The following is a 21,491-nucleotide window of genomic DNA, read 5'->3' as shown; positions in this document are numbered from 1 at the left end:
TTAAATACCTTCATCAAACTCCAATGTCACCTGAGGTGGGTGGCTTATTGTGTGAAATTTCAGAATAGTTTCATTGCAAATGGGCCCAGTTTTCAGAACAACTCCCTCTCCCAATGCCCTCACCTTTACAAGGTAAACAAGTAAGAGGATGATTACTTGATTCGCAAAAAATATTCTTCCTGGTATAGTGGATTAAGGCACTGCCTGCAACACCAGTATCCCACATAGCTGCTCCACTTCTGATCCAGTTCCCTGCTAATGGCTTGGGAAAGCAGAGAAAAATGACACAAGTCCATGGGCCCCTGCATCCACGTGAGAGACCCGGAAGAAGCTCCTGGCTTCTGCCTGGCCCAGACCCAGCCATTGTAGCCATTTAGGGAGTGAACCAGAAGATGAAAGATCTCTCTCTCTCTCTGTCTCCCCTCTCTCTTTGTTACTTTGCCTTTCAAATAAATAAAAAAATCTTTAAAAAAAGTAATTCCTTCCATTATAAAATAAACCACTATTCAATTCCTTTGTATCCTAACAAGAATGTGATATGACTCACTACATAAAATTTTTGCTTACAAACCATCTTTTGAGAACATACATTGATTTCAATGGATTCTATAGTAGACATGTAGGATGGTATTTCCAGTGTCATGGAATTCTTTTCCATAGCAATGAGAATGAAAAAGCCATGAGACTAGGAAAGCCTTTAGATCACTATGTTAATTGAATTTTCATTTTTAAAAAGATTTTATTTATTTGAAAGTCAAAAAGAGAGAGAGAGAGAGAAGGTGGGAGAGAGAGAGGAGACAGAGAGAAAGAGCTATCTTACATCCACTGGTTTACTTTCCAAATGGCCACAATTGCCAGGGCTGGGCCAGGCCAAAGCCAAGAGCCAGGAGCTTCTTCTGGGCTTCCCACATGGGTGCAGAGGCCCAAGTACTTGGGCCATCTTCCACTGCTTTTCCCAGGCACATTAGCAGGGAGCTGGATTGGAAGTGGAGCAGCCAGGACTTGAACCAGTGTCCATATGGGATGCTAGCAGTGCAGGTGGCAGCTTTACCCACTCTGCCCCAGAAACTAGAATTTACCTGTTAGCATAGAGTATCTCAAGCAGGTCTGGATTGAGTGCCAGGTTGGGGTCTGAGACTATGAATTAAAGTCAAGTCATACTTGAGAGCTTCAATTAATGTCTAGGACGACGGGTTGAGAAGTCCTGGGTGGGGTGGAGTGGGGCAGCCTCACAGTGCAGCAGGTTAAGCGGCCGACTGCGACAGTGGCATCCTATATGGGAGTACCAGCTCAAGTTTTGGTTGCTCTGCCTTTAATCCAGCTTTCTGCTGATGCACTTGGGAAGGCAGTGGAAGACGGTCCAAGTATTTGGGCCCCTGTCACTCATGTGGGAGACCCAGATGGAGTTCTTGGCTCCTGGCTTTGGCCTGGGCAGCCCTGACTGTTGAGAGCGTTTGGAGAGTGGAAGATCTCCCCACCACCACCACCTTTCTCTTACTCTGCCTTTCATATAAATAGACTAAATATATTTTTAAAATGTCCCTGTGGATTCTATGGGGCCGTGTTCTCTCCCTCCAGAGAGTAACTGAGTTTGTTGTATTTCACTAGGTGCCTTCCGTACTGTGTCCTCACCCCAATCCTGGGTCCCGACAGAGACAACGTGGGAAAATCTGAGCCCAACCCCTGGAATCCCAAAGCCAGCAGGTCCTGCTCCCCACCACGAGGCTCACGCCTACATGAAGTTTTAAACAGCTCCTGCACCTCTTCGGACAGAGGCATGTGGACGGATTTTTCACCTTAACGTCTTAGTAAGCAAGCCATTGAACCCCGCAGGCTGCAAGAAGGTCCGCTAAGTGATTGGCTATGAGAAACCACACAGGCAAATCTCATGCAACCCCATTGTCTGCCCTGTCCAGAGCCTGCAGAAACAGAGTCCCCAGAGGGTGGTGCGGGGCTGACACTGCCCACTCCACACCTCCCCTTTGAAAAACAAGCACTTTGAGTCATTCCCAGTTTATTTCCTTGACAAATATTTATTAAGCCTCTGCTCTCTGCCCAGCTCTGGGGTAGGCTGGCTGGGGGCACACGAGTGGAAGACACAGTTGGGGGTCACTGCCCCAGATCAGCTCATAAGTAAATATCTAAGCTAAATTACCATTCACATTGCAAATGCAAAGCAAAGAACATAACGCAATGCTGTGAGGGGAGGGATCCTGCTTCCAATGGGGTGGCCAGGAAACTCCTTTTTCTTTGAGAATCTGACATCTGAGTGTCTCACCAATGACGCTGGTGCTGGGGCTGAGCAGTCAGCTGGGAGGAGGAGAGAGGAGAGAGGAGAGTGCCAGGTGTTCTCAGCTGGGTAACCAGTACAAGAGACGGGCTCAGGGAGGCAAAGGTTTCCACAGCAGTACAAGCGGGGATGGGCCTCCGGTGTGTGCCTTCTCTCTGTGCGCCCGGTCTGCCACTTCAGTGTGATCTCAGCTCTGCCTCTAAGGCCACCCAGCTGTGGGTGCACAGGGCTTGGCTCACATCCCCGACAGGTTCTTATTCTCCACTGGGCAGGGGTGGTCCTCATCTCCCCACACTAGCCATCGCCATCAAAACAGTCTTGGATCTAACAGATGCAGTGACTGCACCCCGCAGAGATCTAGAGCCATCTCTGCACATGGAAGATATTCCCACGACTTGAGGCTGTTGTCCACGAATGGCGCAGCCAGGGCCACCTGTCAGTTTCCATGGCAAGCACCGTGCTGGACAGCACCATATCTGCAGCTGCTTCCACAGTTGCCTCTTAATTCCCTTAGCATCACCACCCTCTCTGAACTCCCCTGGCATTCATGCATTCATTCAAGGCTTCTTGTGACATCAGGGCCTGTGGTCTTCTCCGACACACGTGCTGGGACCCAATCCAGTGTGCCCTGCACCCTCTCTCTTGGGCCCCTCCCTTCCTTGGACCCGCATCCTCTTCCTTGTCTTCCTGTCCTGCTAGGCTCAGTGTCTAAAAAAGCTCTGATCCTTGCCAGCTCTTACGCTGCGATGTGCTTTCTTACACGATGCAAGGAATTGTATGAAAAAAAAAACTACCATTCCTGGTGCATAATAAGTAGATGCTGAATAAACGTTTGCCTGCCCGCTACAGTGTGTACCAACTATTTTGAGTTCACCCCAGGGCTTACAAGCAAGCCACCAAATATATCAGTGGCGTGAGATGTAGAGTGTGGACTGTGTGGAAACTATGCACACTACTTCACAATTTTTGTTTTGTGAATTTAAACTATTCCAAAATAAACGGCTTATTTAAAAAAAAAAAAGAAAAGAAAAGCGAAAACGTCTCCGGCAGGCAGGTTTAAATTCTTTGCTGTTTTGAATTCTGCTTTGTGACCTTGGGGTAGTAGCTTACCTTTTCTGAGCCTCGGTTCCTTACTTTCTATAGTTCTTAAGATATTTCATTATATTAATGCGTGTCAGAGATTTCACACTTGTGCCCGGCCAACGCCAGACTTTCTGGGCCCTAGAACGTCGCTACTGCGGACGGGCACGGCCTCATTGTGCACTAGGGGGCGCTGTTCACACAGAATGCGGCAGTGGGTCTCTCCTGGGGCTGGCTGCAGGGCAAGGAGGTCCTGGTGACCAACATAGACTTTTCCAGAGATTCCCCCAGCCCTGGTCTTTCACTTAGCTCATTTGCACTGTGTTTTTGCCTTGCTTTACCCTGTTAACTCGTGGCTCAATCCATTTGCACCCGCAAAAGCAATGCTTTTCTTTGGAAAAGTTCGATAACCCCTGGAATATGGAAGAGTTAGAGCAGTCTCTGGATTGGGAGCTAAGTACCCAGCTGTGTGGCTGTGAGTTTCTTCTGTCTCCTCGGACTCTTGCTCCGCTGTCACCACTCCTCACAGCCCCTTGGTATGTGCTGTTCTCTCGCTCTCTGTTCAAAGCTCAGAGCCAGGTGGAGATGAAGTGCCCCCTTTGGTTCCTCTTTGCATGGCTGAGCATGCTGGCATTTCCAAAATGTCTTAAGAAACAGATATGAAGAATGGCAGGTGACACTCTTGAAAACACACACGGAATAAATCAGCATTCAAAGCCTTGGCTTCTGACTTCAAATCGGATATACGCTGCCACCAGAGATTTGTAAGAGCTGTGGACACCTTGCCAGGGTCTAGCGTTGCTACCTCCTAAGTTGGCTGTGCTAACGGAACATCACAGTTCCCAAAGCTTCCGATGAGGAGTCACGAAGTACAGGTCTTTGTGGTGAGCTGTACTTAGCTCAGGATGACCAATGATCCTGATAAACAAGGTAGCTAGACAGAATGTAGAGCCTGAACTTCAAAGCTTTAACTCCTATTACTGGCTCTTCGTATTTGTTTATTTCCTTACCCCTCCCTCCAGGACACAGATGCGCAGTCTATGTTTGTGTGAGCTCCACTTGGTGACTTCTGAAGCTGTGAAGGCTGTTGGTGCTCACCAATAGTCTTGTAAAATGGCTTTCGTCCCTCCCAGCTCCACTTGCTGTCTGCCATGCCACCAGGCAGCACCAGGAACGCCCCTCTACTGGAGCAAGTTGGCTTTTTGTAACTCAGGAGAACACACACTGCGGGAAGCCACGGGCAGTCTCACTGGAAGGGTGTTAGGGGGACCGGAATCAGATTTGCGCTTGTTTAGGGGCCATAGGGACCATCCAGGAAAGGACTACTTTGTTCTGAATTAAGTGTTGTCGGCAAGTAGAGGTAATTCTCTGTGTGAATAAGTTGTACCTTCTAGAAGGAGAGAGGGCTGGCATGAGGCTAAGGAAGTTACTGGTAAGGAAGCAGCAGTCACTCTTCCTAGCCGGGGTCAGGCCATTTGGCCGTTTGGTGGTTTAGACCGTGCACTTGCTTTTGTCTGCATTCAGACAAGAGTTTGCCCTTGTTTTCATCTTGATCCATCCACGATCAGAGTGGTCCTGTCTGATGCTGTTGTGGTGCGAAATTGTATTCAGCAGAACAACGCCAAGGTCCCCCTGTGAGCACGAGGCCAGCTCGCAGATGCCACGGCTGCTTCTCTGTGGTCAGAGGACGCACGCGTAGGGCAGTGGCACCGAGCAGGCTTTGGGTAGTGCCTGTGGCCGCCACACCTCTGTTCAGCCTTGCCAAGGATCATGCTCTCCCTCCATCCCATCTCCATCTCTGCAAGATAAGGCTGTGCCCTGACTTGACCCCAGTCCATTATAAAAAGCTGTTTGCATCTTGCGCATGTTCTGTCCCACATGAAGATGTCAGACTGTGAAGCCAGCACAGTTCTCAGACATGCGGTGTTGTCACAACCTTTGTCACTTCCCCAGGAAGCATTTTCCTCCAGTGGAGCCCACGGAGCTTTGCTCATAGACCCAAAGAGGCCTGGGTCAGTGACAGCTGCCTGGTTAAGGTGCCGCACTTGCTGAAGTAGGTGATTCAGAGACACCCATAGACACCCATCACTACTAATTATGGCATCATTGTATGTCCCAGGAATGTTACATGTACCACTGCATCTAAATCACATGTCACCTTTTGGCTGTATGTTAATTGTAGTCATTTCACTAAATAGCTTTGCTTAGGTTACTTGGCCATGAAATAACACCTGGGGTTCAAGTCCACGTCCATGCTTACCCAAGCTGGAACCCCTTGCGCTCTGCCATGACACCGCTGGTTGTTACCTGCTCTGGGAGCATTCTCAGCCCGGGTTGCCTACCTTTTCTGAGTGCCGCCATGCAGAATACTCCAAGTTATTCAGAGAAGTGCACGCTGGCCGGCTGGCCCCAGAGATGCCCACAGGACATGCGCTCCTCTGACATCACCAGCATGGTCAGACCTTGCGAATCCTCAACACTAGTTCCACGCTCTTTGCTCTAGAAGCGGCCAGGTGCTTGAGGAACCTGTGCTGTATTCCCATCCTGGCTACAAGCACACCGGGACAAGGAAACCTGGGACCTTCCTGCAAAACCAGCCCAGAAGAGGCTTAAACTCAGATGCCTTTTTATGTGTCCATGAAGCCAGGAGAGAAATGTTTCCAGCAGCCTTGCCAAGTTCTATCTCAACAGAGCCCGTGCTGACCCCACGTGGGCTGTCTGATAAAGCTAACGGCATCAAGATAAGCCGCTGGCATTATCAAGCGACAGGGAAATGTCTCCCTGCATCCACTCTGATTTCTGGTCCTGGTAGGGGTAGTCCAGGAGCTGCCCCTCAGAGCTCTGAAGCTTTGCAGATCCAGCTGGGTTGTTAATAGCTGGGTTCGATAGCTCGAGCTGATTTTCATAAAAAACAGGAAGTGCGATTTGTTTTTCTAGCTCTTTAGTAAAGGTAGACTGAGGAGTGCAAGTTTGACTCACAGCCTTAATCTTTTCAGGGTAGCAAACCTGCCGCACTGCAGTTATTAAATCATTTACCAGGAAACAACTTGAACAGGGACTGTCACCTAGTTTGTTTTCAGCATAGCACCTGGTACAGAGTAGATGTTCAATAAACAGAATGTTCATTGAATTACATTAAGAAGGCAGAGACCTGGGCTGGCGCCGTGGCTCACTTGGTTCATCCTCCACCTGCGGTGCCGGCATCCCATATGGGCGCTGGTTCTAGTCCCAGTTGCTCCTCTTCCAGTCCAGCTCTCTGCTGTGGCCCGGGAGGGCAGTGGAGGATGGCCCAAGTGCTTGGGCCCTGCACCCGCATGGGAGACCAGGAAGAAACACCTGGCTTTGGATTGGCATGGCGCTGGCCGTGGCGGCCGTTTGGGGAGTGAACCAGCGGAGGGAGGACCTTTCTCTCTGTCTCTCCCTCACTGTCTATGACTCTACTTGTCAAATAGAAAAAAAAAAGATTAAAAAAAAAAGAAGAAGGAGGCAGAGACCATGCCCGCTGCAATGCCATTCAATGAATTGCTATTGGAAAGTCCTTAAGAAATCTTTGTTGATGCAATTGACTCTTGGCCTGAAACAAAATAGTAAATTTTCTTGGAAGGTTGAATTTTTTTCTCCAGTACACTTGTCGGGGGACTGGAGAAAAATCATTTGGCTTCTGCTTTCAGGCCACATAGCTTATATTTCCTACCTCACACATAAAATTCTTGATTCTCCACATTTCCTGAAGTTAACTGAGGCTACACAGGAGCTGAGAGAGGTCTCACAAAAAGGCGGAGCATAGTCAGTGGTTTTATTTTTTATGTATAAAGAAATATTAGCTGTTAGAATTCTAACGTGGGGACAATGCAAGCAAGGCCTGCTTGCTCCTCTGTCTGATACAGGGACTGCTGAGCTCGGGAAGAGGCAGCGTGGTGAGCGCGTAAAGACTTCCGAAGTGCAGGGGTGGGTATTCAGCCTGATGGTTAAGACGCTGCTGTCCCACATCACGGTGCTTGGGTTCAAGTCCCAGCTCTACTCCCTGTGCCGACTTCCTGCTCATGCAGACTAATCGGGTTCCTGTCACTCAACATGGGAGACCCACATGGGTCCCAGTGTCAGCCCCTCAGCCGGTGTGGACATTTGTGGAGTGGAGCAGGGGACGGGAAGTCTGTCTGTCTGTCCCTGCTAGCTTGCACGTGGATGCCTGCAAAAGAACAGGCTCTGGACTTAGTTAAGGCTCCTCAAATATCAGCAATGGGTACCAACTGTTGGTGGCCCATTTAAACTGAAGAAGGTTTGATTGAAGTGGGTTGCGTCCAAACAAAGCATGGACTTGTATGGTGAAATGAGGTTCAGGACGACAATAAGCTTATTTTTCAGAACTTGAAGGAAAGAGACTTCAGACTGATTTAGAATGATAATGAGGTGTCCCTGAAACACAGCTCGATGCGTGTTTTCCATACCAGTCTCCCCTTTAAGTCTGCAACAAAATGTCTCCAAAGGCTGTGGAGCATGTGGAGTGATATGGCCCTTGCTTGTCTTTGTAGCCCAGTGTCTCTCCCAAGCCCCCTAACACTGCTTTATTTGTTTGCCTGGCTCTTCTCTCTCTCTCTCTCTCTCTCTCTCTTTAAAAAGATTTTAAGAAGATTTTTTAAAAAGCTACAGAAAGAGGTAGAGCCAGAGAGAGGTCTTCCATTCCATTGATTCACTCCCCAAATGACCACAACTGCCGGAGCTGAGCCGATCCGAAGCCAAGAAGCAGGAGCTTCCTCCAGGTCTCCCATGTGGATGCAGGAGCCCAAGGACTTGGGCCATCCTCCACTGCTTTCCCAGGTCATAGCAGAGAACTGGATTGGAAGTGGAGCAGCCAGGACTCGGACGATGGGATGCCGTACTGCAGGCTGGGGCTTTAACCCTCTGCGCCACAGCGCTGACCCCTGGACCTTCTCCTAACTCTTCCTTGTTGATTGTGCACCTGCCTGGGTCACAGACACGATGACATGCAGTATGGCCTTACTACACGCGCAGGCATTATCTTACACATTATCTCTACTGGCGGGGAGCCACTGGCTGCTGAGGAATGTGACCACAGACTCTTCACTGTTGTGTGTGCATTGATTAATGTATTTATCAGCATTCAAAACTTTGTATAGTATTTCTACTGTGTGTGTCCCCAACTCGGCATCAGGTTTTGGCCTCTGTGTCTCTCAGACAGATGCTCTCTGACTGCTCCCACCGTTTCCTATCATGGCACATCTGCATCTTAGTTTTTTTAAAGACTTTTTTTAGTTTGTTTATGGCTGGGGAGGGGGGCAGTGCTCCTATCTGCTGATTTACCTCCCAAATGCCTGCAGTGATTGGGACTGGACTGGACAGAGCTGAGAACTGGGAACTCAATCCAGGTCTTCCACATGGGTGACTGGCACCCAGTTACTTGAACTATCATCACTGTCTGTCTCCCAGAATCTACAGTGGCAGGAAACTGTAATTGGGAGCTGGAGCCAGGCTTTGAACACATGTACCCCAATGTGGAATGTGGTTTTCCTCACCAGCGTCTGAACAGCTAGGTCAAATGCCATATCTGTCCCTCTTCTTTCCTAATTGATTGGTTGCTGAAGAATGACAAGGACTATGTTCCTTTGGTCACCCACTGCTGTCCCGGTGTCGTGCACAACAGCCAGCACACATGGTGGCATCAGTGCTATGACACATGAACAAAATAGTGTGCACATAACACATATGTGTCTGTGTGCATCGATGTTTGTGTATTTGTGATGTTTGTGTAAATGGGTATATTTATGTGTACATTAATGATGGGATCTTGTGGAAGAGCTGCTCCTTTAGGCATCATACAGACCATGCTGGGTCGTAGTTGCCAATCTCCTTAGCTCCTTGCTCCTTTAGATGGAGGGCTCCTTGAGAGCAGGAAGAACTCCTCTGGCCTTGGGAATCCTACAGAACAAGCGCGTACTCAGTACTGGGAAAGTGTGCCAAGGCTGCCTTCTGCAGATGGACTATTTACAGAACAGGAATGCCAGAGTGCCAAAGAAGAAGCACCAATAATGTAATCCACTCGCCTTGTCCGGCTGCTAAGAATGCCTTGGTAAATATTAGCTAATGTGCAGACTTTTGCTTGCTATTAAGATTTGCTGGTTTCAGTAGAAAGGAACCTACAAAGTGGTTGCTATACTCACGTAACTCAGACACCAGGGACAATCCCTAATCACCCCAAGGCTCATAAAATACACACTGGCTCTTTCGGTGGCTAGATTAAGTGCCATTGTCTCAGTAGAGAAGGCTACGTGCATTAATACCCAGATCTGCCTTGTGAATGACAGGTTTGCTTAATGGATGAATTTATCCCATATCCTTGTATTTTCTAAGTAGAATTCTCACTCACTGAACAAATAAATCAGCAGCAAAGGTTAGCCCAGTACATGTAAAAAGTGCCTTCAGTTAATGCCAGATTTTCCTCAATAAAGCCAACAAGAAAGGCATCTTTTCCATCTCAGTTTCTTACGTAACAATACTGTTGAATAGAGAGATTAATGTGGTATCTTGTTTCTTCCTGGTATGATCTTGCGTTCGTCTTACAAATATGTACTTGTCAACATCTACATATCCACCTGTAATTTGTGAACCCTTTGAAAACTCAGTGTGTCGCAGAAAATAGATGGAGAGATTGATGATAACTAATTGTTTCTGCCCAAAAGTTATTTGGTATGACTTAGGAGAAACAGCAGGTGAGCTGTGGAGCGCAGCAAAGGAGAAGAGGGCCTTGCTGGAACTCGATCTGCACCTGCGGCTGGGGACCTAGCTGCTGGTTTGTCATGTCTTAGCATGACGGTATTCAAGCCATGTGAGATCAGAAGAAAAAAAAATATATATATATATACCCAGCTCTGGGCTTGGTCTGAGGACAACCAGTTGTCTTGGTTTAAAAATCACACAACTCTGTTATCAGATCATTTTCAAACAAATAGAAATTAGAATCAGTCCATTGACTGAAGCCCAAAATAACTTAGGCTGGGTTGGAGGGAAATCAGCCTGCTTGCAGAGACCAACAGCCAACGGCACTTCCTTGCTTTTCCCAGCCATGGATGCTTCAGGCCACGGTGTGTTTAAGCAGCTGGTAAGTGGGGACCGTCTGGGGACAGCATTATGGGCTGCTGCTTGTGTTATGAGGCCGAGCAGATTATGTTTTATTTTGCATGAAGTCATGGAAACCCAAACTTCTCCAAGACATATTCAAGGGGTACTTTTTTCACTCCACAGAATGTCCTTTACTTTCAAAAGTGCAGTGAATTCCAGAGAGGCTGGAAGAAAAGAGTGATGGGGAAGAAAATCTCAGAAGTTGGTGCATTGGGAAGCCACCCCTGGAATCCTAAAATAGGGCCAAGAGAATGTGGGTTCAGTTGATAACTGTTGGTTTTAGGGTTTATTATTTAAGGTGGAATCTACTCTATGAAGAGCTTTGATTACAGTATGAGCTTCCATGCACCTGGGAAGTGTTAGCAGGTGCAGATCAGGTGAGAGGGTGTGTGTGCAAGCAAGGGGGAGAGACTGGGGAAGAAGAGGCATATTCCCTCCTCCGTGTGCCCCCCTTGGGATCATCCCCTCCTTTTCTCTGATGACCGGACATCAGTGAAGTTTGGGTGGGGTGAGGTTCAAGCCACCTGGGAGTGTGCATTGCTTTTTCGTTTTGTGTTTGCTGGTACTTTTTGAAAATACATTTAGATCCTGTCCTCAACATTTCAAGTCACCAGAACTGTGGTTTTCTTTTCACTTCTACTTGGTGTTGGCTTTTTTGTGTTTTCATAAAGGTTAAGGCCACAAACAAGACAATGTGGAATATCACTTTTGTTTAAACTAAGTTGGTTTCGCTTCCTAGTTTTTATGAATAAACACATTCTTGAAGGGGGATTTTGAAATCTATTTTAAAACTAGATTTGCATTTAATGAAAAAATACCACAAAGGCATTGCTAACCATGGTGGGCACACCTTGATTTTCTTTGGTGTAGTCTAGTGTTTGTGACTCCAGGTTTCACTTTTGTTGGCTTCTTTAGGGGAAAGTCCCTTCATTATTTTGGTGTAAAATGGAAGTTACAGCAATGTTGTCAGAAGAAACTATTGAGCAGATAGTACTGAAGAGCTTGATTCATTCATTTAAATCTTCCATTCGTGTTGATTGAATGAATAAGTACCCAAAGACTGTGTAACCAGCTGTAAAGGAGGAATGACTAAAACATGGTTCTACTGGTATAGTGTAGCATTGCAATCAGTGTTCACCATTCATTTACTTCAGGAGCAGGGAAGGAAGTAAAAGTCTCTGATGGAGATCCTAATGTTAATCCTTTTGGGAATCTTGGAAAGCCATGTAGAGAGAGTAGGAATCAACTCTTGAGTTCATTGAGAAAGTCTTGGAGATCATCTGGTAGGAACTAAGCTTTGTTCTAAATACTGTTGAGTAGGAGGAGGACAAGGAGCTTGGCCAAGCACTGCACTAGTCTTAAAATCTAGAGGGAACTTTGAATAGAGAGCTTGATAACCCAGTCACTGTGTGGTAGAAGTTTCCTTGGACAGGAGGGAGTTTGGGGTTCCAGTTGTCATTTGCCATTCAGTAGGTACAGGACTTTGGCTAACTCACTGAAATTTTCCAAGTCTCAGTTCCCTCATTTGATAAATGAGAGTAGTGAATCAGATCAGGATTTCTATTGGCCCATGAGTATAAATAGCAGTACACAGGATGATTTAGGAAGTATCCTGAAGAGAGTTTCTTTTTTTGTCAGTTCTTTATTTTTATATATTACAAAACCGTAAGTAGTGCTTTCAGGCTGTGATTTTACAGAAATGATTGCTTAGCATAAGTTGAAGTTTATTAAAGAAAAAAATGGAAGTGGTTTGAAGAATCATATCAAATAAATGAAAGTACAGGTCATAATTGGTTATCACCGGCATTTTTAAGGTTGTGTGTTGGCTGATTGGGGTCAGGAAAAGCTGAACGTTGGGATGTCTTAGTTTCCTCCCATTTCTATTGCTCTGTAATCATCTGGCCTCTTGGTATTTAAGTCCTATGGTCTTCAGTGGGAAGTTTCTATTGGAAAGAGCATGTGGTCCCCAGAATAAACTTGTCTGTTTGCCCAAGTGATCAGTAACCCAGAAAGAGCTGAGTGATCTTTTCATATCTCATCAGGTCTTTACGTGAGTCACCTTTTTGACTACAGCTATAAACACAATCTTTTCCCCCTTTTGGTGTTTTCAGACCAGGGTGTTGACTGAAAGGATGCTCAAACACCTTCGGAAATGGTTTGTCATGCACCTTTTCCAGCAGTCTCGGCAAAGGGCAAGGCTGGTCTCCAAGGATGGAAGGTGCAACATAGAGTTTGGCAATGTGGAGGCACAGTCAAGACTTATATTCTTCGTGGACATCTGGACAACAGTGCTTGACCTCAAATGGAGATATAAAATGACCATTTTCATCACAGCCTTCTTGGGGAGTTGGTTCCTTTTTGGTCTTCTGTGGTACGTGGTAGCCTATGTGCACAAGGACCTCCCAGAATTCCATCCGTCTGTAAACCACACTCCCTGTGTGGAGAACATCAACGGCATGACCTCAGCATTTCTGTTTTCCCTGGAAACCCAAGTGACCATCGGATATGGATTCAGGTGTGTGACGGAAAAATGTGCCACGGCCATTTTTCTGCTTATCTGCCAGTCTATACTTGGGGTTATCATCAACTCTTTCATGTGTGGCGCCATCTTAGCCAAGATCTCCCGGCCCAAAAAACGTGCAAAGACCATTACATTCAGCAAGAACGCAGTGATCAGCAAGCGGGGTGGGAAGCTGTGCCTCCTAATCCGAGTAGCTAATCTCAGGAAGAGCCTGCTCATCAGCAGTCACATCTATGGGAAGCTTCTGAAGACCACGGTGACGCCTGAAGGGGAGACCATCATTTTGGATCAGACCAATATCAACTTTGTAGTCGATGCTGGGAACGAGAATTTATTCTTCATCTCCCCGCTGACAATTTACCACATCATTGATCACAACAGCCCCTTCTTCCACATGGCGGCAGAAACCCTCCCCCAACAGGACTTTGAATTAGTGGTGTTTTTAGACGGCACGGTGGAATCCACCAGTGCTACCTGCCAGGTCCGCACATCCTATGTCCCAGAGGAGGTGCTTTGGGGCTACCGTTTCCTTCCCATCGTGTCCAAGACCAAAGAGGGGAAATACCGAGTGGATTTCCATAACTTCAGCAAGACAGTGGAAGTGGAGACCCCTCACTGTGCCATGTGCCTTTATAATGAGAAAGACACGAGAGCTAGGATCAAGAGAGGCTATGACAATCCCAACTTTATCTTGTCAGAAGTCAATGAAACAGACGACACCAAGATGTAGCAGTGGCTTTTCAACCTGAGTAAAACTAGATCTTTAGAGTAGCTAGAGACCAGAAGTATTATGAAGCAATCAACCATTTAGGGGTAAGAAAGTAGGATGAAAGTCTTCAAATTCTACCAGCATGATGACCCCTGAACCCTATAAATGTGATCCTACAAGACTCGTGGCTCCCAAGGCTACTGGATTGGAACATGCAACGCATTTATGTGAAACTGGCTTATGGAAGCCATGGACACTCACTTTGACCATGACTAGGATTGTTTGAGATCATGTAGTATTGGTGGGAATGGGAAAAAAAATCATTAAAAGTTTCATGGACGGGTCAGATAAGATATTGAAGTTTCCTTGAAGTAGTTCTGAACATTGTAGGATCAGGGAGTGCTATATTCTCCATTTGACTCTATTGACAAGAAAGACATCACTCTTATTTTAACCTTGACTTCTCTCAATGGGAAAATTGCCTCCTGCACTGGGGGAGATGAACTACCTGATCACAAGAGAAAACTGCTACACAAAGCACAACTTGAGACTCTAACCTTTCTGAGCCCTGGTCTTTGGTGGCTTTGTCTTAGTCTGTAACATGGGTGTTTCAGGGGGGGCAAGGCACAAGCCAGGGGCTCTGCCCCTCCCCCTACTTGAGATGGAGAGGAGCACTCAGGAGCAGCACCTGCTTTATGATATCCAGGTGCTGTGGCCCCTGCTGGGCTTTGGCCCAAATGATCTCATGTGGAACATTTAGACAGAGGCTACATCCGCATTCTAGAATGTTGATGAACACTTCCCTGCAAGCCAGAATGCTTGAGTTGAGAGTGGAGGCAATGCCTCTTCAGTCTGTTATGGATGGTTCAGGAGTTACACATCTGTTAAAAGAGCATTTCTTGCTCTTCCAAGATGGCAATGAGGACTTTGAAGGTGCAATGTCAGTCTGAGAAAAAAAAATGTTTCTGAGAACAAAAGTCCCTTGTGTTCTCTCCCCAGTGTTTGTCCAGAAATGCAATTTCTGAAAGAGAAATGGGAAAGAGCAAGGACCTGGATGTGGTCTCACAGTCAGGACATCTCTGGGTCTTCCTTTCTCTGACAACCCACACCACATCTTCCTAAAAGGCATCAATTTAATGTAAAGATTGCCCTTTGGGGAAGGTTTTACTGTGAATGTCTTGTTCGGTTCCTCCCTTGCCTTATTTTGTATGTATCCTGGAAAAAAATGGTACTGAAAGCTGCTTGAGAATGAAAATGTTTTTAGTGGATCGATTAACATTAAATTTCTGAAACTGTGCATACCCTTTCCAAAAGCGTCAGTCATTGTGCATCAACAGCAACAGACAACTGGGCATAATCCTCTTGCTGAGGGTGGACTTTCTCCTGGACGGGGCAGAGGGGTGAGAAGGTGGAAACTGGGACCGTCTGCTGCTTTGACTGCCTAGAAGGAAGTGACCTCAGTGGCGGACACGCCCCTTCCTGTACATCCCCATGAAATCTCTCCAGGGTGAGTCTGGGTATATCCAGTGACAGCAACCAGCAGTTGTCTGTAGGGTTGAGTTTGTTTTCCTGGCCCTGGGAGCTGAGTTTGCATAGATGCACACACGCTGGTAGTTCTGATCATGACTAGTTGGAAGGCTGATGGGTTTAGGGTTATACACTCTGTTAGCTGCTTTAACAACGGGCACAACTGGCTCCATGGGAGATTGCTCCGTAAGGGCTTTGGCACCATAATTTACTTTGCTGACAAAGCTAAAAGAAATCAGGCTCTTCAGACTTGAGGGATCTGGAATTCCCTGCTGGCCTGTTGTCCTGAGGTCTGATGAGTACATAGCTCTTTATGAACTGAGGGGAGATGGATGCATTGACTCAAGTCATTCATGTCACCCACACTCCTTTTGGTCTGTTCTCTCTCTGTGCAACTCCTTTTGGTTGGCAGTGTGCTTGCGGATTGCTGGAAGTGGAATACTCATACGCAATTCATGCCCTTTGATTGTGAAGAGAGTAGAGTCACTGGAATCCTTCTGATTGGTATTTATGTCTGAGTTATTTAATGAAAGTTTGCTTCCAAATATTCCTTATTAGGATCAAGGCACGCTTGTACTTGGAGTCTCCCTTTTAAAGCAAATTCTCACTGAACTTCTAGCAACCATTAACATGCATCAAGTAAAGCTTCCAGGAAATGGGGCTTGGGACAGGTAACTGGATATTCTATGGGGTGGCTGGACCACAAAAGCGGCCTTAGAATCCCAAGCCTTTGGTGAGGAGGGGATGCCAGAACAGGGCTCAGTGGTAAGAAAGTGGATAAGAGACAGAGCCCCAGAAAGCCAGCTTGCCTGTGGGTTAAGGTTGTTAAAGGCAGGCTCATCCCAAGGTGGGAACATTCTCCCAGCAGCGTCTCACTATGTAGGTACTGCTGTTGCTACAGGCAGGCCATACTATCATGTTGACTGATTGATCCATTTTCAAAGCAATTAGATATTTCTTATTCCCCTTTAGAAAAAGATCATCTGATGATGGGTTATTATATTCATCATTTTCCCTGATACTGATTCCTTTTGAACTGCTTAATGTCTTTCTGTTGCTATGGAGATTTTGACTTGGTTTAACTGTCCTGGACTTAGGTTGGCTTAGCTCCAGTGGTAGAATTAAGATCTGGGAGGTGGTCATTAATAGAAGGGGCTCACTGCTTTCAAATTATTGCTTCCTTAGGGGACAAAGGGTAGAAGGGAGAGGACCTCTCTCAGTGGCCAGCTCCAAGGAGCGTGGTGATGAGGGGGCCATGTCCATCGCTGCACACTTTCCTTGGACATGTGTCACTGTGTCACTGAATGGGAGCTGGGCCCTCCAGGGGCTCACACCAGGGGCCAGAACACAGGTTACAGAAACCTCTGGTGGCAAGCATGCAAATGAGGGCCCGCCCCAGTCCTGGGCCGTTGTTGTCTGCCATTACAGGAAGTGTGTGTCAATCAAAGCACGACCAGGGAGATAGAGCACTTTATTTTGGAAGCCAGAAGTTTGAGAACAATGACTGGAATTTCCTTTCTGTCCAGCAAGGGCTGTTTGTCACTGTGGAGATAAAAGTCCAGGGGTAGGGAATAAAGGTTATCGGGAACTGTGCGAGGCAGCAGAGCCGCGGGGGGCGCAGCGGGAGGAGGGGGTACAGAGGAAATCTATTTCAATGCCTGTCATTAAGTTTCCATTAAAAGAACATTCAGTTAGGAATTCAAAAATAATTTAATCTCCCCAACCAGATGCACCCAGCTGGACTCCTTGGAGCTGAGCCCTGCCGGGAGGGAGAGTCAGCCACCAGGGTGGGGTGGAGGCTGCGGGTCCCCCTCCACCCAGCACGTCCTCGAGGGCGCTGATGTTCTAGAAGACTTGAGTATGGGTCAGGCAAGTGGGAAGCCCCAAGACTTGTGCTGGAAAGAAGGAACTTAGTAGATGGGCTGCTTACTAGGTTTTTTGTATGTCCTGGGCTCTGTTGTAGGCCTTTGCTATGTATGGTCTCATTTAACATTTTTTAAAAATATTTATTTATTTATTTATTTGAAAGGTAGAGTTACAGAGAGCAGAAGCAGAAAGAGAGAGAGAGAAAGAGGTCTTCCATCCACTGGTTCACTCCCCAGATGGCCACAATGGCAGGAGCTGTGCCGATCCAAAGCCAGCAGCCAGGAGCTTCTTTCAGGTCTCCCAGGTGGGTGCAGATGGTCCTTGGGCCATCTTCTCCTGCTTTCCTAGGTCATAGCAGAGAGCTGGATCAGAAGTGGAGCAGTTGGAACTCGAACCAGCGCCCATATGGGATGCCAGTACCGTAGGTGGCGGCTTTACCCGCTACACCACAGCACCGGCCTCGGACCTCATTTAACTTTTCCCAGCAATCCTATGACGTCAGTGCTAGTGCCACACTTACTCTTCAGTTGAGGCAACGGAGCTGAGAGATGGTCCACAGTCTGGCTAGTTAATGGCAGGGCTGTGACTCAAACCCAGGTCAGCCAGCCTTGAGAGCCTCTGCGTTTAAAACCACGGAAGTCCACATCCAAGATGGTCACCCTCTGAGAGGACCCCCGAGGCCACCAGACTCACCTGGAACCCATGGACGGCTGGCACATACTCTTGGCCCCATCTCACACTTTGGGAGACATTGCTCATGGCTTAGCATGGGGCAGAACCCTTGGCCAGGGCTGACTAAGCATTGCTGGGGGTGGGTTCTTGGCACAGAGATTAAGACACTATTTGGGATGCCCACACTCGGTATCTGAGTGCCTGGATTCAAGTCCTGGTTCCACATCTGAATCCAGCTTCCCGCTAATGCACACCCTGGGAGGTAGTGGGTGATGGCTAAGTACTTCTGTTCCTTCCACCCATGTGGGAAACCTGAGTTGAGTTCCAGGCTCCTGGCTTTGGCTATTGCATTTGGGGACTGAACCAGTAGATGGGAGATCTCTCTCTCTGTCTCTCTAAGTACCTCTGGACTTCTTCGCTCTGGAATGGGGCAGTGTATTCCCAGAGGCTCTGGATAATCTGCCTGGTGGCACTCTGGAAGTACCTTGGACTTCCTAGAGATACGCGTAGTGTGTTGATGTAAAATATCCTCCTAAGACACATGTTGTATATGAGGCTATATGTATCCTATCATATACGAGGGTACTTAAAAAGTTAGTGGGCAATAGAATTAAAAGATAAGTTGTCAGCACTGTGGCACAGCAGGGTAAAGCCACTGCCTGCAGTGCCATTATCACGTACAGGCACCTGTTTGAGTCCTAGTTGTTCCATTTCGGATCCAGCTTCCTGCTAATGGTCTGAGAAAAGCAGTAGAATATGGTTTGAGCCCTTGAGTCCCTCCTTCCCACATGGGAGACCGGATGGAGTTCTGGCTCCTGGCTTTGGCCTGGCCTGGCCTTTGCTGTTGCAGCCATTTGGGAAGTGAACCAATGGATGGAACACCTCTCTGTCTCTCCCTTTCTCTCTGTAATTCTGCCTTTCAAATAAATAAATACATAAATCTGTAGGAAATATATACAGCCTAAAAATTAAAATTTTTTTTGAAATACAGGTATGGTGGTGAGTCTTCTAAAGGTCCATGAAAAATGTGTATTAGGTACTAAATACATGCGTTAATCAAACATTGACAAGTTTTTAAGATGTGTGCTAATGGAAAAAACTATGCATGGCTTTCGAAATTCTTTTGCACCAAAATGAACTTATCTTTCTCATTTTTTAAAAGATTTATTTATTTATTTGAAAGGCAGAGTTACAGAGAGGCAGAGAAAGAGAGAGAGAGAGAGAGAGAGAGAGAGAGAGAGAGAGAGAATCTTCCACCTGCTGGTTCTATCCCCAAACAGCGGCAATGGCTGGAGCTGCGCCGATCCGAAGTCAGGAGCCAGGAGCTTCTTCCAGGTCTCCCACGTGGGTGCAGGGGCTCAAGGACTTGGGCCATATTCCACTGTTCTCACAGGCCATAGCAGAGAGCCGGATCAGAAGTGGAGCAGCCAGGACTCGAACCAGAGCCCATATGGGATTCTGGCACTGCAGGCAGTGGCTTTACCCACTACGCCACAGTGCTGGCCCCGAACTTATCTTTCAATTACATTTTTCCGTGAACTTTTTGAGGTATCTTCACATGTGTGTGTATGTGCAATATTCTCCGAGTAAACACACACTACATACATAGTCACTAATTATATACAGTTAAATAATGTAACACATAGATATGTATCATATGGACACATGTGCAGATGTAACTACAATCACTACCTTTCTGCACAAGGGCAAGATTCAGCACAGCCTTTGGGTCGAGCAGGTGTGGAAAGCCCAGGAAAGTCTGACGCAGGAGGAGGTCAGTGAGCCCTCGGAGGGCTGGAGCGCGGTGTGATCGAGGAAGAATGCACGCCACCAAGTCCTTGTGTGTGTGAGATGGAGCCCGGATTCTAGCTGCGAGGTCAGGTAAGCACACCACTACAGTGAACACGGCGAAGAGACCTGTGTCAGCAGTGTTACGGTGGTGGCGCTTGTGCCCAGACCACAGGAAAACACACAAACAGTGCAGCAGGGGAGTTCACCACCGGATGTGCACGAAGAACCTGCGAAGCCAGTCTTTGGAACAAGAGCAGATTTCGTTCTCATGGTCCCCCCAGCATAGCACCAGGAGGCACGGCTCAAATCTGGCTCCTCACCAGGGATCCGAGGAAAGGCATGTGGAAGGCACATGATGTATTTTATAGCTCTCTGAGGAAGGGGCAGCTACCATTCCTGTTTTGAGAAATGAGGAAGCAGAGCCTCAGATCCCTCCCGCCGCCCCCAGAAAGCAGGGCCTGTGTTCTCTACTCACCCCTGCATTCTGAGCAGCCACGCACTTGCTCACACGGGCAATTTGAATGAATGAATTAATGAATGCCTGGCTGAAGGTCTGTCTGGTGTACAGTGGATTTGAACACAGGGATGCACCTGTGCATTGAACTGTGGGCCAAGTGACATCATTCACAAGCTGAGGGGCCTGGACAAGTGATTTTGCTGAGCCTGTTTCCCTACTGTCAAGGGGAGCACAGATGCACGGATCCCTCTGCAGAGGCAAAGAGCTGTGTTCCTGCGCGGATCTGCACGGCAGGTCCTGCAGCGCTGTTTCTTCTGGGAGAAGGAAGCAGAGCACCCCTGGCGGCTGTGATGGAGCAGAGGGGGCCTATGGGTGACCGCCCACTCCCCAGAGGCCCATCTGAGATGGGTGGGCTACGAGTTGGGGAAACTGGAGCGGAATCCTGGTGCTTTGGACTTCATTTCAGCTCAACAATCGCTCAGTTTGGGCTGAGCATGAGCCAGGCACTGGGGCTGCAAAATGAGAAAGCAGGGGTCCCGCCCAACGTGCTAAGGGATTCAGGGGCTTCAGCCAGCCTCATGGGCCAGGGCTGCCCTGGAGAGCTGCTGATTGCGCAGAACGTCTTTTTTGTTTTTGCCTTATGCAACATACTCGTGACAGTTTCCAAAACATGATATTGACCTTAACATTAGCAATAATACGACTACTTGTCTTTAATTGATTTTTTTCATTTTTTATTTGAAAAATAGAGAGAGACAGAGATATCCCATCCGCCGATTCTCTCCCTAAATGCCCACAATAGCCAGGGCTGGACCAGGCCAAAACCAGGAGCCTGGAACTCAATTCCGGTTTCCCATGTGGGTGGCAGGGATCCAACTACTTGGACCATCATCTGCTGCCTCACAGGGTGTGCGTTAGTGGGCAGCTGGAATCCAGAGGAGAGCTGGGGCTCGAACCCAGGAACCCCAATAAGGGCTGAGGGGTCCTAAGTGGTGCACCTGCCACTGTGCCAAATGCCTGCCTCACCACTGACTGCAGTTTTAAAATTGATTAGGCTTAAAAGAAAAAAAATCACTACAATTTATTCTGCTAGGGATGTAATTGAACAAACTGTTTTTTTTTTCAAAAAAAGATTATTTATTTATTTGAAAGGTAGAGTTATAGAGAGAGAGAGAGAGGGAAGGGGAGAGTGAGAGAGAAAGAGGGAGGGAGGGAGGGAGGGAGAGAGAGAGAGAGAGAGAGAGACTCTTTTATCTGCTGGTTCACTCCTCAAATGGTTGCAACCAGGCCAGGTTGAAGCCAGGAGCCAGGAGCTCCACCCAGGTCTCCCACATAGGGGCAGGGGCACAAGCCCTTGGGCCATCTTCTGCTGCTTTCCCAGGTGCATCAGTAGGGAGCTGGATTGGAAGTGGAGCAGCCAGGACTAGGACCAGCACCCACA

General features: G+C 47.5%; 1 protein-coding gene across 4 annotated transcripts in view; it reads left to right on the top strand.

The window, feature by feature from the left end:
* KCNJ1 (potassium inwardly rectifying channel subfamily J member 1) overlaps nt 1-15,036 on the top strand; it is a 32,262-nt gene extending 17,226 nt beyond the window's left edge. The window contains exons 2-3 of one of the 4 annotated variants that reach the window (XM_070065448.1): nt 1,609-10,487; nt 12,619-15,036. In XM_070065448.1, coding sequence (XP_069921549.1) covers nt 10,452-10,487; nt 12,619-13,758 — 1,176 coding nt within the window. In that variant the 5' untranslated portion in view covers nt 1,609-10,451 and the 3' untranslated portion in view covers nt 13,759-15,036. The remainder of the gene's footprint in view (nt 1-1,608; nt 10,488-12,618) is intronic. The other 3 variants (XM_008259307.4, XM_070065451.1, XM_008259312.4) reach the window with 3 other exon arrangements.
* Nucleotides 15,037-21,491: the final 6,455 nt, after the last annotated feature.

Source organism: Oryctolagus cuniculus, chromosome 1 (assembly GCF_964237555.1).
Source record: "Oryctolagus cuniculus chromosome 1, mOryCun1.1, whole genome shotgun sequence".
Taxonomy (NCBI): domain Eukaryota; kingdom Metazoa; phylum Chordata; class Mammalia; order Lagomorpha; family Leporidae; genus Oryctolagus; species Oryctolagus cuniculus.
This window is presented reverse-complemented; position numbering and strand designations above follow the sequence as displayed.